General features: G+C 43.8%; 1 protein-coding gene across 1 annotated transcript in view; it reads left to right on the top strand.

Moving 5' to 3' along the window:
* The window catches only part of LOC138977258 (trichohyalin-like), a 67,098-nt gene that overhangs the window by 37,813 nt on the left and 16,343 nt on the right, over nt 1-12,942 (top strand). The window contains exons 23-31 of the mRNA XM_070350165.1: nt 50-142; nt 1,670-1,807; nt 2,246-2,386; nt 2,893-3,043; nt 6,824-6,989; nt 8,375-8,470; nt 9,658-9,781; nt 11,020-11,184; nt 11,787-11,990. Coding sequence (XP_070206266.1) covers nt 50-142; nt 1,670-1,807; nt 2,246-2,386; nt 2,893-3,043; nt 6,824-6,989; nt 8,375-8,470; nt 9,658-9,781; nt 11,020-11,184; nt 11,787-11,990 — 1,278 coding nt within the window. The remainder of the gene's footprint in view (nt 1-49; nt 143-1,669; nt 1,808-2,245; nt 2,387-2,892; nt 3,044-6,823; nt 6,990-8,374; nt 8,471-9,657; nt 9,782-11,019; nt 11,185-11,786; nt 11,991-12,942) is intronic.

Below are 12,942 nucleotides of genomic sequence, written 5' to 3' on the forward strand. Positions count from 1 at the left end.
TCCATCCGGTATCTGTTGGTCCAGAAGTTTTGTTTCTTTGTTTGTGCAGGTGGAGAAAAGTGAATTATTGCAGCAAGAGAAATCACAGGTGGTGCAAAAGAAGGACAGTCTCATTGCAGACCTGGAGGCTGAAACAAGACAGGTATGATTTTTTGGGCATTTATTTTATCTTCCTGCATGCATGAAAATATGACTGTATGGATAAATTTAAACAACTTCTTCTTCTTCTCCTTCTGCGTTCGTGGGCTGAAACTCCCACGTACACTCGTGTTTTTTGCACGAGTGAAATTTTACGTAAAATGACCGTTTTTTACACCGCCATTTAGGCAGCCATACGCCGTTTTCGGAGGAAGCATGCTGGGTATTTTCGTGTTTCTATAACCCACCGAACTCTGACATGGATTACAGGATCTTTTTCGTGCGCACTTGGTCTTGTGCTTGTACACGTGTTTGGACACCGAGGAGAGTCTGCACTCAAAGTTGACTCTGAGAAATAAATCTCTCGCCCAACGTTAACAAGGACCCAGGCTGCGTCACCAAGATGCTAGAGTACCTCCAACTTCCTACACTCCAGGAACGCCGTCAGCAACTTCGCCTGACGATGCTGTTCAAAATCATAAATGGACTTGTACCTGCCTTACCCCCTGACTCCTTCCTCACCCCGGTGAGCGTATCTTGGCGCCGAGTCAAGCCTAAAGCCTACGAGGGGTATGAGAGCCAAAACATTCTCCAGAGACAGGCAACCAACAACAGCCGCTGTTTCAAAGCTCCTACCTCAAAGACTGATCAATACAGGAACTCGTTCTTTATAAAGACAGTGATCGAGTGGAACAATTTGAGCGAAGCCACCGTCACCTTGACCACGCCCAGCGCCTTCTCATCGGCGTTAGGGGGGCAGAAACCAGTGTGAGAGCCTCAGTAGTTTTTATCCAGTTTTTAACATTGTAACATAGAATTTTTTAACTGTGCTTGAAAAGCCTACATTCTAGGGCAAACGGACTAAAACCGCAAGTACAGCAGCAAGAAGACCAGCTGGAGTTGTACACTATATCCACCTTGTGTACAGTGAACTTTTAAGACTCTTTTAGATGCGCACACCCAAAAAACGTCACGTTGATAGTCGTCGTCGGCTTCTGTGGCGCACCCGCCAACCACCAACCCAGGCGGGTTATCCAGATCCAGATCCAGAGCGTGGGGACGAACTCACGCTGACAGCGGCCAACTGGATACAAATCCAGCGCGCTACCGACTGAGCTACATCCCCGCCACATTTATTGAAACAACTAAGTCTTGGCTTCTGCGATAGATTTTTAAGTCCTCAGGTTGTCAGAATAGAATCATACATGTGATGGCCAACAGAAGAGAATTGGGATGGTGGGGGGGAGGGGGGGGGGGAGCGGTCTGGGTCTGTCTGTCTCTGTGTATGACACTGTGTGTCAGATAGTGTGTGTGTGTGTGGGGGGGGGGGGAGGGGGTGTATAGGGATGGGTGCATGGTGTCCGTGAGAGAGTTTGTGTTTGTTCAAAGGGACAGTTATTGACACTGTGTGTCAAATAGTGTGTGTGTGTAGGGGTGGGGTGCATGGTGTCCGTGAGAGAGCTTGTGTTTGTGTGTTCAAAGCCAAAGGGACAGTACCATTCTTCATCTAGCACCACAAATTGTGTTACAGGTGAAGAGAAACTTGGGTCAGATGGAGGTGGAGAATGAACAGCTGAAAGCCAAGGTGGAACACCTGAATGAAGACATCCGTAACCTGGGCAATGTCAACTCCACTCTGGAAAAGAGACTGGAAATGGAAAGAGCCACTGTAAGGATGTTTTCTCTCACTTGCTTTAGCGCATACAAACATGTTGATGTGTAGATGCATGGGTGCACAAACTGATACATGACAACCATAGAAATGTGAGGGTACACACTTGTACACATGCACCCACCTATGCACACACACATGCATTATCACACACATGCATGTGGACACACACACACACACACATGCATGTGGGCACACACACACACACACATGCACAAACACACACACACACATGTTCAAACACACATGCACAAACACACACACACCCCTGTGGAGTCATATTTTCAGACAGCTTCTTTCGAATTAAAAAGAAGAACTATCCATTGAGCAGACTTGGCAGACAGTTTAAGACAGAAGTTGTGACACTAATTGTGACAGAGATCCAGTCAGTATCCAGTGAATGTCTTTTTGACGGAGATAGTATCTTGTGTGCAGTTAGCAGAGGAGCGAAATAACGCTTTGAAGCGTCGTGAAGACCTAGCGACAGCCAACCGCAAGAGCGAGGATCTGAAACACGAGCAGACCTTGCTGCTTAACAATCTCACTGCTGAGCGTAAGAACATGCAGAAACTCAAGGTACGTAGGAGAGCTGGGTAATGCTGTTAGTTTGTGCAGCATAGAGAAGTGTTAAGACAGCTTTCTGATTTATGAAAAAGAATGTTTGATGAGATATTAGTCAGCTGCAAGTGAAGACTTACAGAACAAAATGATGGTACAGTGGAACCTTCTAAGACCTCCTAAAATATGAGAAAATCGGGTTTTAACCCTTTCGCTGCCAATCAAAACTTCCTGACTGCCAGGGAATATTGGAGTTCGGGGTGTAATAATTCACAAAAAATTCTAGCTCCAAACTGGCAGTAGGTAGGAAAGTGAAACCTATGTTATTTTTAAAGGAAATTCAACCAAGAATCTGTTTTTAGTATCTAATCATGGAAATAATGCACAAGTGCAGGACGGGTATACCCGTCCTAAGGCAGTCAAGGGGTTAAAACGGAGGGAGTCTTAAAATGGGGGTAAATTTACAGAAGTTATGAACATAAAATCGTGAGAAAACATGGTATTTTTTTTTCTCCACATTTCAGGAGGAGATTGAGAGCCATGAAGAGACAGAGAAGAAGCTGCAGGAGCAGATCCAGTCGCTGAAAACCGATGTGGAGACCCAGCACGGACAGCTGCTGGCCTGCAGGCAACAGATTGAGCAGCTCAAACTGGAGAAGGAAGCTGTGTACAGAGGTGAGACTGAAGCTGCATGACTCAGTGGTATAGAGTTTTATGGGCAGAATGTGTTGCTTGAATTAAAATATGGAGTTAGAGAGAGAACCTTGAAGAAGAAAACGTTGGAGAGAGCAAGGCTGCTTGAAAAAAATGCTGAAATACTGGCACAGTTTACTTTGATCTTTATAATACAGTCGAAACTGCAGTTGCTACCACCTCTTGATAACGACCACCTGCCCCTACGACCACCCCAAAGGATCCCCAACGAGTTTTTTCTCCATGCAACTCATCTTTCCAAATAGACCACCTGTGTATAACAAGCACTTTTAGGCGGTCCCTTGGATCGTCGTTATAGACAGGTTCGACTGTACATCGTAACAGTTTTTTTTTTTTCAAGCTGTTTCCTTTCTGACAGTAAATGTGACAGTCCATCACAAAATCAGTCTTAAGTCGAAATTTGGATGATTTGAGTTAGTTATTATTTTGAAATTGTTAGTCTTTCCTGGATGTTTAAAAAAACACATTAAAGCTCTAGGTCAATAAATAACGATATTACGGCCATTTTTATGAAAGAAGTTGACCGGCGGCCATTTTGAGAAATCGGGCTTGAAAGTTTTGGAAGGCACCAACTTCACATTTTCCTTAGCAACGGGGGTTGAAAATTAACCTAACCCTTCCAAATGTTGCACAGAATCAGAATCAGAATCAGAATCAGAATTTATTGTCATTAAAGCACATAGCCTATTGACACATTCAAGATACATAAGTACAGGAAAAATAGCAATATAACATAACATACATGTAATACAAAACCAAGTGGAACAGGGTGAACAAAGAGGACCTGAAGATGAGCATTGGTTATTGAGGACAGTCGGAAGACGCATTGCATCTGCGTAGTTGAAAACAATCGTACACATATTTTGCCAATTGCCTTTGGATGTCGCTGTCAGTAAACAGAGAACTGACTCTTATTTCATCACTGCCGGTGGAAGTATTCGGTAATAACTGTTGCCTGAGATGAGCATACATTGTACATGAATCAAGGAAGTGAAGTTCATCCTCCACCACTCCACAGTTTCTGCATATTCTTTCCTCCCTTGGTGTTCCCGTGTATCTGCCCTTTTCGATTTCTAAGTCATGGGCACTTATACGTAGTTTGCTCATAGCCTGTCTGTGTTCTTGTGTTACAAGTGTACTTTGATCTTTCATGCATCCTTTAAATGCAAAACGAAGGGTTAAAAGAACAACTATTACCATTTTTGAAGGCTTTGTTTACATCACACATGTGGAGGAAAACGGTCAGTCATACACATCAGCAAACATTTTCACTGTCATTATCAGGAATAAAGAGGTTACATGCATCTCACCTACGTTTTTGTCCATTAGTTTGACAAACACTTGAGCAAAATCAACTTACTTGTATCAATCACTTTGTTGGCATCGAATAGGAATACGTACAGATCAGAATGTAGATCCCAAACACAGGAACTCCTCCACTGTGACAGTCTGTTCACCACAAAAGCTCTTGGACATCAATGTTGACACCACCTCCAACCTCACCTTTATACATGTCTTGCACTGAGAGCTGTAGAGCTACAATCTCCTCCGGATCAAACTGGGTGATACATCCACGACGAGTATTTCCGGGTGCAGCGTCGGGAACTTTAATCTGTTTGCAGCCAGTTCCATTGGCTTTGCAGCAACGAAGGCGAGTTCTCTCGAGCACATCACAGCCCTGTTGCAATTAACGAACTGCAGCATGCACCTCCATCACATCTCCTCTACAACTCGCCTCAACTACGTGTGTTCTTGCAGTTGATCAACTTGATGCAGTGTCATTAGAAACGCCAACGGGGTTTTTGACACTGACGAGCGGACGGTCTGTCTCCTCTTCGTCCGCATATTCAGCAAGCGTCACATATCTCGGCATGAGAATCGGAGTCACTGAATCCAGCAACGTCTTCGGCAAAGAAATCCGACAACAAATCTTGGAGTTTGTGGTTATTTTCAAGCGAATCGCAGTTGAGAAGCGCTGTCAATCGGCGTACGTCAGTCATAGTTTTGGTTTCGTTCAGCGAACGGAAATGATAGTGTGTTACTTCCCCCTGGACTGATTTGACCAATGAGGAGGCCGTTGCTAGTCCTTTTTGGAAGGCAGACAAAGCTGATTGGTTCAATCTTAAAGTTTGTTTACGTCACGATTTCCTTATTTGGAGGAAGTGGACGGGTATTTTTAACCACTGCACTACTTGGCGGGAAAGCTGATGCGATGAGCTTTCCGACGGTACCAAACTTGTTGGGGCCCTGTCAGGGATACACTAAGCAAATTATCGGTCAAAGTGAGGGCATTTTGATGTCATGCTTGACTTTTTAGATGAATGTATTGCATTTAAATCCAATAATTTAACTATTTAGCGATTGATTTTGACATATTTGTTTGGTTGTCATGATAATTTGGGGTCTACAGAACACGTTTCTGCAAAAAAGTGAATTTCACCCAGATAGACCCTCAGTACCTTTTGATCACGCTAACTCGCTTTCGCCTGGTGCGACTTAAGACTGGTTTCGTGGTGGACCGTCACAAATGTCCTCCCATTGTATCAGTGTCACAAAAATATGCTTTGGATGAAGAAGGCATGAAAGCAAGAAGAATGATGCTGCTTCATGTTATTGCAAAAGAGCTGCCTTTTTTTCAATAAACATCGATCTAGCAGTCTCATTTAGGTTGCAATGTTATGGAGAAGTGACAGTCTGGGCATGTCCTTTTGCTTTCTGCATTATCTTGTCCTAAATCTTAGGTATTCAGCCCTTTTGATTTCATCATCTTAGGTATTCAGCCCTTTTGATTTCATCATCTTAGGTATTCAGCCCTTTTGATTTCATCTCTGTAAAAATTAGTAACAGTTACACCATGCCCTAAATCAGGTCATTGTAACAGCAGAGATATGATAAACTAGATGATTACCCGCTTCGCCGGGTACCGGCTTTGCCGGGAAGAAGTAGAGCCGAATACCAGGCTGCGCCTGGGAACCGGGTGTACGCCGGCTTCGCCGGCGCACGAAGGAAAGGAGATAAACGCGCAAAACACTGGAGACCTTCTAAAAATAGTAACGTGCAGTGACCTTCTAAAAATAGTAACGTAGTAACGGGAATATGGATTGACGCCACACGGAGGAAGGGAGATAATCGCGGCTGAAAACACTGGAGAAGATAAGGAAGAGTTACTGGTAGTGGATCCCGACAACAACAAAAAAAAACCAAAAAAAATCGGTTCAGCGCGCACAGCGCTGCGCGCTGAGAGCACGTGTTGAAATATCTCATCGATGAGGTTGTGTCCGGGGTGTAGCTGAATACGGTGTCCAAATTTGAAAAAGATCCACCGAGAACTTTGGCCGTGCATCGCGAACAGACAGACAGACAGACACTAGTAGTACATATATATATAGATAGGGGGGGGGGGGGGGGGGGGGGGGGGGGGCCCGGTAGCTCAGTTTGTAGAGCACTGGACTTGTGATCCTAGGGTCACGGTTCGAATTCGGGCAGGGACGAACACGAGTCAACTTTATGTGCAGACTCAGAGACGGTATCCATGTTCCACCCCTGTGTCACCACTGTAGCACATAAAAGACCTCAGTCATTTTGCCATAAATGCGGGTGGCTGATTACATCTAAACACGCACTCACCTGGGTAGCGCGACTCTGTTGCTGCTAGCTTTCCACTGAGGGGAAGCGACCCGAATTTCCCAGCGATGGGATAACAAAGTAATGACAATGAAAATAACTGTGTCTTGTTGGCAGACTATCAAGAAGTGTGCAGACAGCTGGGAGAGAAGGACCACGTGCTGACGGAGCAACAGAGACAGAGTGAACGGGACTTGGAGCTGGCCAGTACGGAGATCAACCGTCTCCTAGCAACACAGGACAACGAGAGGGGGCATATGGATCTGGAGCTTGTCAAAGCCAGGTCAGGGTCAATGTTAATGGCACACCTGTTCGCTTTACTTGTGGAGTGGTGGCTATTCAAAGGTCGTAATTACAGCTCTGTTTTTTTGCATGAGAGGATGGTTTTTGCAAATACATATTGTCTGTTGCTAAGTACCTTAATTTCTCTCAAGCTAAGTGCAACACAGGAAATATATGAAAGAAACACCTACACATTTACAAAATGTGTGCTTTTTCAGTTCTTCATTCACTCAATAATCAAGCCTAGTTTGTACTTTTTAACAGTCACTGAAACATTAAAATGGTCATGACCAAACGTTCTTATCCAGTCAGGCCCTTTCGTTAGGCTTTAAGAATGCTCCCCCCACTTCACCCCCCACCCCAAGAAAAAAACAAGTCGCGTAAGGTGAAAATACAATATTTAGTCAAGTAGCTGTCGAACTCACAGAATGAAACTGAACGCAATGCCATTTTTCAGCAAGACCGTATACTCGTAGCATCGTCAGTCCACCGCTCATGGCAAAGGCAGTGAAATTGACAAGAAGAGCGGGGTAGTAGTTGCGCTAAGAAGGATAGCACGCTTTTCTGTACCTCTCTTTGTTTTAACTTTCTGAGCGTGTTTTTAATCCAAACATATCATATCTATATGTTTTTGGAATCAGGAACCGACAAGGAATAAGATGAAAGTGTTTTTAAATTGATTTGGACAATTTAATTTTGATAATAATTTTTATATATTTAATTTTCAGAGCTTGTTTTTAATCCGAATATAACATATTTATATGTTTTTGGAATCAGCAAATGATGGAGAATAAGATAAACGTAAATTTGGATCGTTTTATAAATTTTTATTTTTTTTTACAATTTTCAGATTTTTAATGACCAAAGTTATTAATTAATTTTTAAGCCACCAAGCTGAAATGCAATACCGAAGTCCGGGCTTCGTCGAAGATTACTTGACCAAAATTTCAACCAATTTAGTTGAAAAATGAGGGCGTGACAGTGCCGCCTCAACTTTCACGAAAAGCCGGATATGACGTCATCAAAGACATTTATCAAAAAAATGAAAAAAACATTCGGGGATTTCATACCCAGGAACTCTCATGTCAAATTTCATAAAGATCGGTCCAGTAGTTTAGTCTGAATCGCTCTACACACACACACACACACACACACACACGCACACACGCACACACGCACATACACCACAACCCTCGTTTCGATTCCCCCTCGATGTTAAAATATTTAGTCAAAACTTGACTAAATATAAAAAGAAAAAAAAATATGATACAGGTAATATTGAGATAAAAACAAGGGAGATAAACTGTTGTAATGTTAATGCACTCTTTTAGTTTTTGCTGTTCCTCTGAACTGTTATTATTAATCTCTTGATTGCGTTTTGCTCAGGGAGGAGCTGAAGGAGACCAGAGATCAGCTGAGACAGAAAGAACTCCAGTTGACCACCTTTGGGCGTACTCTTCAGGAACTGGAGGAGACCACCAGGTAAGTGCTTTAAGCCTGTCCTTAGCTGGGAGAAGTTGACTACATGTGGTTGCTGTTTGGAACTGCTCTGTTGCGTCCAAGATCAGCACCAGGTGATATCTCCAATTAAGTAAATGATGCTTTCTGTTAGCTAGTGGTCTCTTTTTACAAGAAAAAAAGTTTTCTACGATAAATTTGTGTCTATCGATCTTCTTCTGTTCTCAAGTTATTCTTTTTCCTCCTTTTACTCTTTGAATATGTTTTTGCTGGGGAAGACCTGCAGGTGGAAACTTTCAGTCTGTTGTGTCTGTCTATTTGAGTGTTAAGGCGTGTCGATCCATGCAATTTTTCATTGTTTCGGTTCAGTGTTCTCTTTGCTTGACTGGTATATCGTTTACAGGGTTCGTACAGGTCATGGAAAACCTGGAAAGTCATGGAATTTGATTTTTAATTTTCCAGGCCTGGAAAGTCATGGAATTTCAATTCAAGTCATGGAAAGTCATAGAATTTAACAAAAATAAGAAAGAAAGAAAAATTAACCTTTAGCACGCCAGCGGCGATTTTTGTTGCCCAGCCATTTCTCCCCCCCCCCCCCAGTGTGACGGTTACGAAACGGAATTTACGAAAGTGCAGATGGATACAAACTGTGGGTGGTCCAGTTTAGTGAAATGACAGGACCAGCAAACATTACCGATAATCTGACTGCGTAGCAAATGCTTGACTTGCTTGTCGAAGAGACACTGCGTAGAAACTGACTCAAATTCAGTGCAAAGCAAGCCAGTGTCAAAACTGGAAGTGACAAGACGTAAAACGTTTGAGTGTTCGGAAATGGCGACCTGTGGATCTAGTCATGGAAAATGTTATTGAGGCTCATGGAAAGTCATGGAAAAGTCATGGAATTTTGTTTCTAAAAACCAGTGGGGACCCTGTGTTTATGATACTTGGGGTTGGGGTCACGTCATTACAGATTTTATCTCCCACAATTCCGAGAGGAATGGGTCACGTGAGATTCCCTCCCTATCCCTTTCCTCTCTCTTTCTCTTTTTTCTGCACCATTTACACGTCGTTAAACAGTGACGTATTCCCGCGTTCTATCTCACGTAATCCCTTTCCTCTCTACATTGTGGTCGATAAAACCACAATTAGACTTCACTTACTCAGGTAAGCTCGTCATAATTATGTAATAGTTCTGTATTGTGCTTTTGTAGGGAAAAGAAAGAGTTGGAGATGAAGATGGAAAGACTGGAGACTGCTGCCGACGAGTCGCGTCTCTTGATGGATTCACTGAGACATGAAGTTGTGGCTCTGAAGGACTCCAATGCTACATTGCAGGTAGGACTTGTTAAATGATGAAAATTGCTGCATTGCAGATCGTGGCAAAAGACACACAGGTTTGTTTGTTTGTTTATCAACTCTTGAATCGGTTTACCATTATTTGAACCTGACAGCCACAGACAGAGGAAGATAGAGAGAAAGATTTGTAGCTGTTTTGCATGGACAGTTCACTCAGATTGTCTGATTAGGAGAGAGAATCCATTTCAACTCACCAGGCATAAACCATAACATTTTAGATCTTGGAATTTAAGAATCCATAAGCATTAGGAGCTGTCATTTATTTTAGTCAGAACAGATCTTACTTGAGACACATGATTAGGACCACCACAGTCAGCAACCATTATCACTGGATCATAATTTGGTCAGAATTTGTGAATGACTTCTAGTATCTTGTACAGTGAAACCTCCCCTTTTAACCTTCACCGGATCACGCTTCCGACTACACAGACCGGATGATGTGGGTCGTGTACGACCCATACTTTTCAAAGAAGGATTCAACGTAAAAAGTATGGGTCGTACATGACCCACGCCATCCGAATAGGAATAAACGTTTTTTCGCCTCTTTACAAAGTATGGGTCGTTCACAACCCACGCCATCCAAATAAGGATAAACAACGTAACATAATTCCATATGGGTGGTCCACGACCCACATCATCCGGACTGTGTAGTTCAAATTACGTCATCGTTTATTTGTTTGTTTACAAAGATAATCTTTCAAAAGTTGGGCAATCAGAAGGTCGTATGGTGATTGGAGATTACATGAAGTCTCAATTAACCCTTAGGCTGGTTGTCGCGACATATGTCGCGCTACTTTACGTATACTGTCACCTGGTTGTCACGACATATGTCGCGCTACTGGCTCAGTCTGTTTGGTCGGTTCCGATTACCTCCCATGGATGCGAAAACCTATATGACCGTTTTTCTTTATTTCTCTCTGTTAATTCACCTGTGGCTGTGTAACATGTGTAACAGAATTGCACCAGTGTAAGGGTTAAAATCTTCAAATAGTTGCAGATCAGATAAAGACGATTTTGTGAGGCTCTGGGTCGTCCACGACCCATGAAACACTGCGAAGGTTTAGACCTCCAAATGTCTGAGAAAACCTGGTCTCAGAAAGGTGGGAGTCTTATAATGGGGGTACATTTACAGAGGTTATGAACAGAAAATCAAGGTCTTAAAAGGAGGAAGTCTTAAATTGGGGGGGTCTTAAAAGATGGGTTCCGGCAATTTTCAGGAGACGGTCGGCCGGAGCCAGGTGACAGAGGTACACTTACAGGACCAGCTGCGCAGCGCCAGGGAGTCGGGGGAGGGGCAGACCATGGAGCTGCGACATATGATGGAGGGCATGAAGGCACACCACGAGTTTGAGAAGAAGTCCTTGAGAGAGGCACTTCAGCAGGTAAGTAAAGCTCAGGTGACTTTCACTCCCGCCCGCCCATACCCACCCACGTTTTTTTTAAATGTTTATTTTTTTGTAATTTTTTTTTTTTTTTACTTTCACGGTACAATCAAACCTCTTGGACCACCTCTTGGAAACGACCACCTGTCCAAAACGACCACCCTAAAGTGTCCCGGACGGGCTCTTTCTCTGTATAATTCACCTTTCCATAACAAGCACCTGTCCCTAATGACAATTTTTGGTCGGTCCCTTGGGTGGTCATTATTGACAGGTTCCGCTGTATATTAATATTATATTTTTAATTTTTGTAATTTTTAGTGGTGAAAGAGGATTTCATTTAGAAGTGAAATTTCACCCATGTTTTTATTTTTGTGACCGTGATATTGTGAAGCTTATTCGCAGGAAGACAAAGAAAAAAAGAGAAGGACACCACAAGAGTCAAACTTTCATTGCTGTTGTCCCTTAATTGTACCATATACGCAAACGATACCTATTGTTATTTTATACTGTTATTTTAGGTACACTCATCCAAAAAGAGAGCGCCTAACCACAACAAACACACAAACAAATGATTAATTCAATATTAAATTTTTCCTCTTCAGTTGGAGACCAACCTCAAGTCTACAGAAGCTGACCTAAGGTCATCACTTGAGAAGCAAGAAGACTTGACGGAAGAGAGACGCAGCCTACAGCACCAAGTGGACACACTCAAGTCCCAGCTCAGTGCAGAATCTGGTGAACGCAAACTGAGCCAAGAGAAACTGGACATGCTCAAGTCTCAGATGAACGAGACAAAGAGGAGTAAGGTAGGGAGCTGGTTAGATGCACGGCCTGAAGTTCATTGTTTTGATGGATGCAGGTCAGGTTGGGGTTCACTCTGTTGATGCTTGTGTAAGTTTGTAGACATCAAGATTGGAGTTCATTTATTTTTATTTCATTTTCATTACTTTATTGTCCCATTGCTGTGAAATTCCAGTCGCTTCCTCCCAGTGGAAAGCCAGCAGCAACTGCAGAGTCGCGCTACACAGGTGTGTGGGTGTTTAGGTGTAATCTGTCTGGGACAGGCTGATCTTTCTTAACCCAGTGTGAGATTTTCAGTGGGGCGACCACCCCCAACCCAGCGCGTCCCCGGGTGGCGGATAGGGGAACGGTCTTCAGATATGGAGATCAGCCGCTTGCGGCCGCGGACCAAACTGGCTCCGGGTGGGATCCCGGAAAATCCTCCCCCCTGTGCTCTCAGGGTAGGACGTACGGGCCATGAGCTAAGGGTGAGGTAACCCCGACAGAAAACCCCGAATGCTGAAGACGGAGGACCCGGGCCGCACGGCGCATTCTAACAAACCACGGGTACACGCACTTACGCAAATGATGACACAATCAACCAGCACAGATGGAAATGGCGCTCGCCCATTGAGGACCCCCCAGGGTGGAGCAGCGTCGGGTCCCATGCCTCAAAGGGACCCAGCCCCAACTACTGGAGGTCCCTCCCGTCCGTCTTGTCACGCCAGGGGACGCGGGAGGAAAGTGACTGGCACCACCACAACCAGGAAGAAACCCAGTCAGCAGCGACCTTTTCAGGTCATGCACTGGAACGCAGAAAGTATCCTGAACAAGAAGACAGAGTTGGAGCATATCCTGCATGAGAAGAACATCAACATCTGCTGTATTCAGGAGACGCACCTGACACCCCAAAAGTCCTTCAAAGTGAGAGGCTACCAATGCCTTAGGTCCGACAGAACAGACCGAAGCAAAGGAGGA

This window comes from Littorina saxatilis, linkage group LG1, assembly GCF_037325665.1.
Source record: "Littorina saxatilis isolate snail1 linkage group LG1, US_GU_Lsax_2.0, whole genome shotgun sequence".
In the NCBI taxonomy this organism is placed as follows: domain Eukaryota; kingdom Metazoa; phylum Mollusca; class Gastropoda; order Littorinimorpha; family Littorinidae; genus Littorina; species Littorina saxatilis.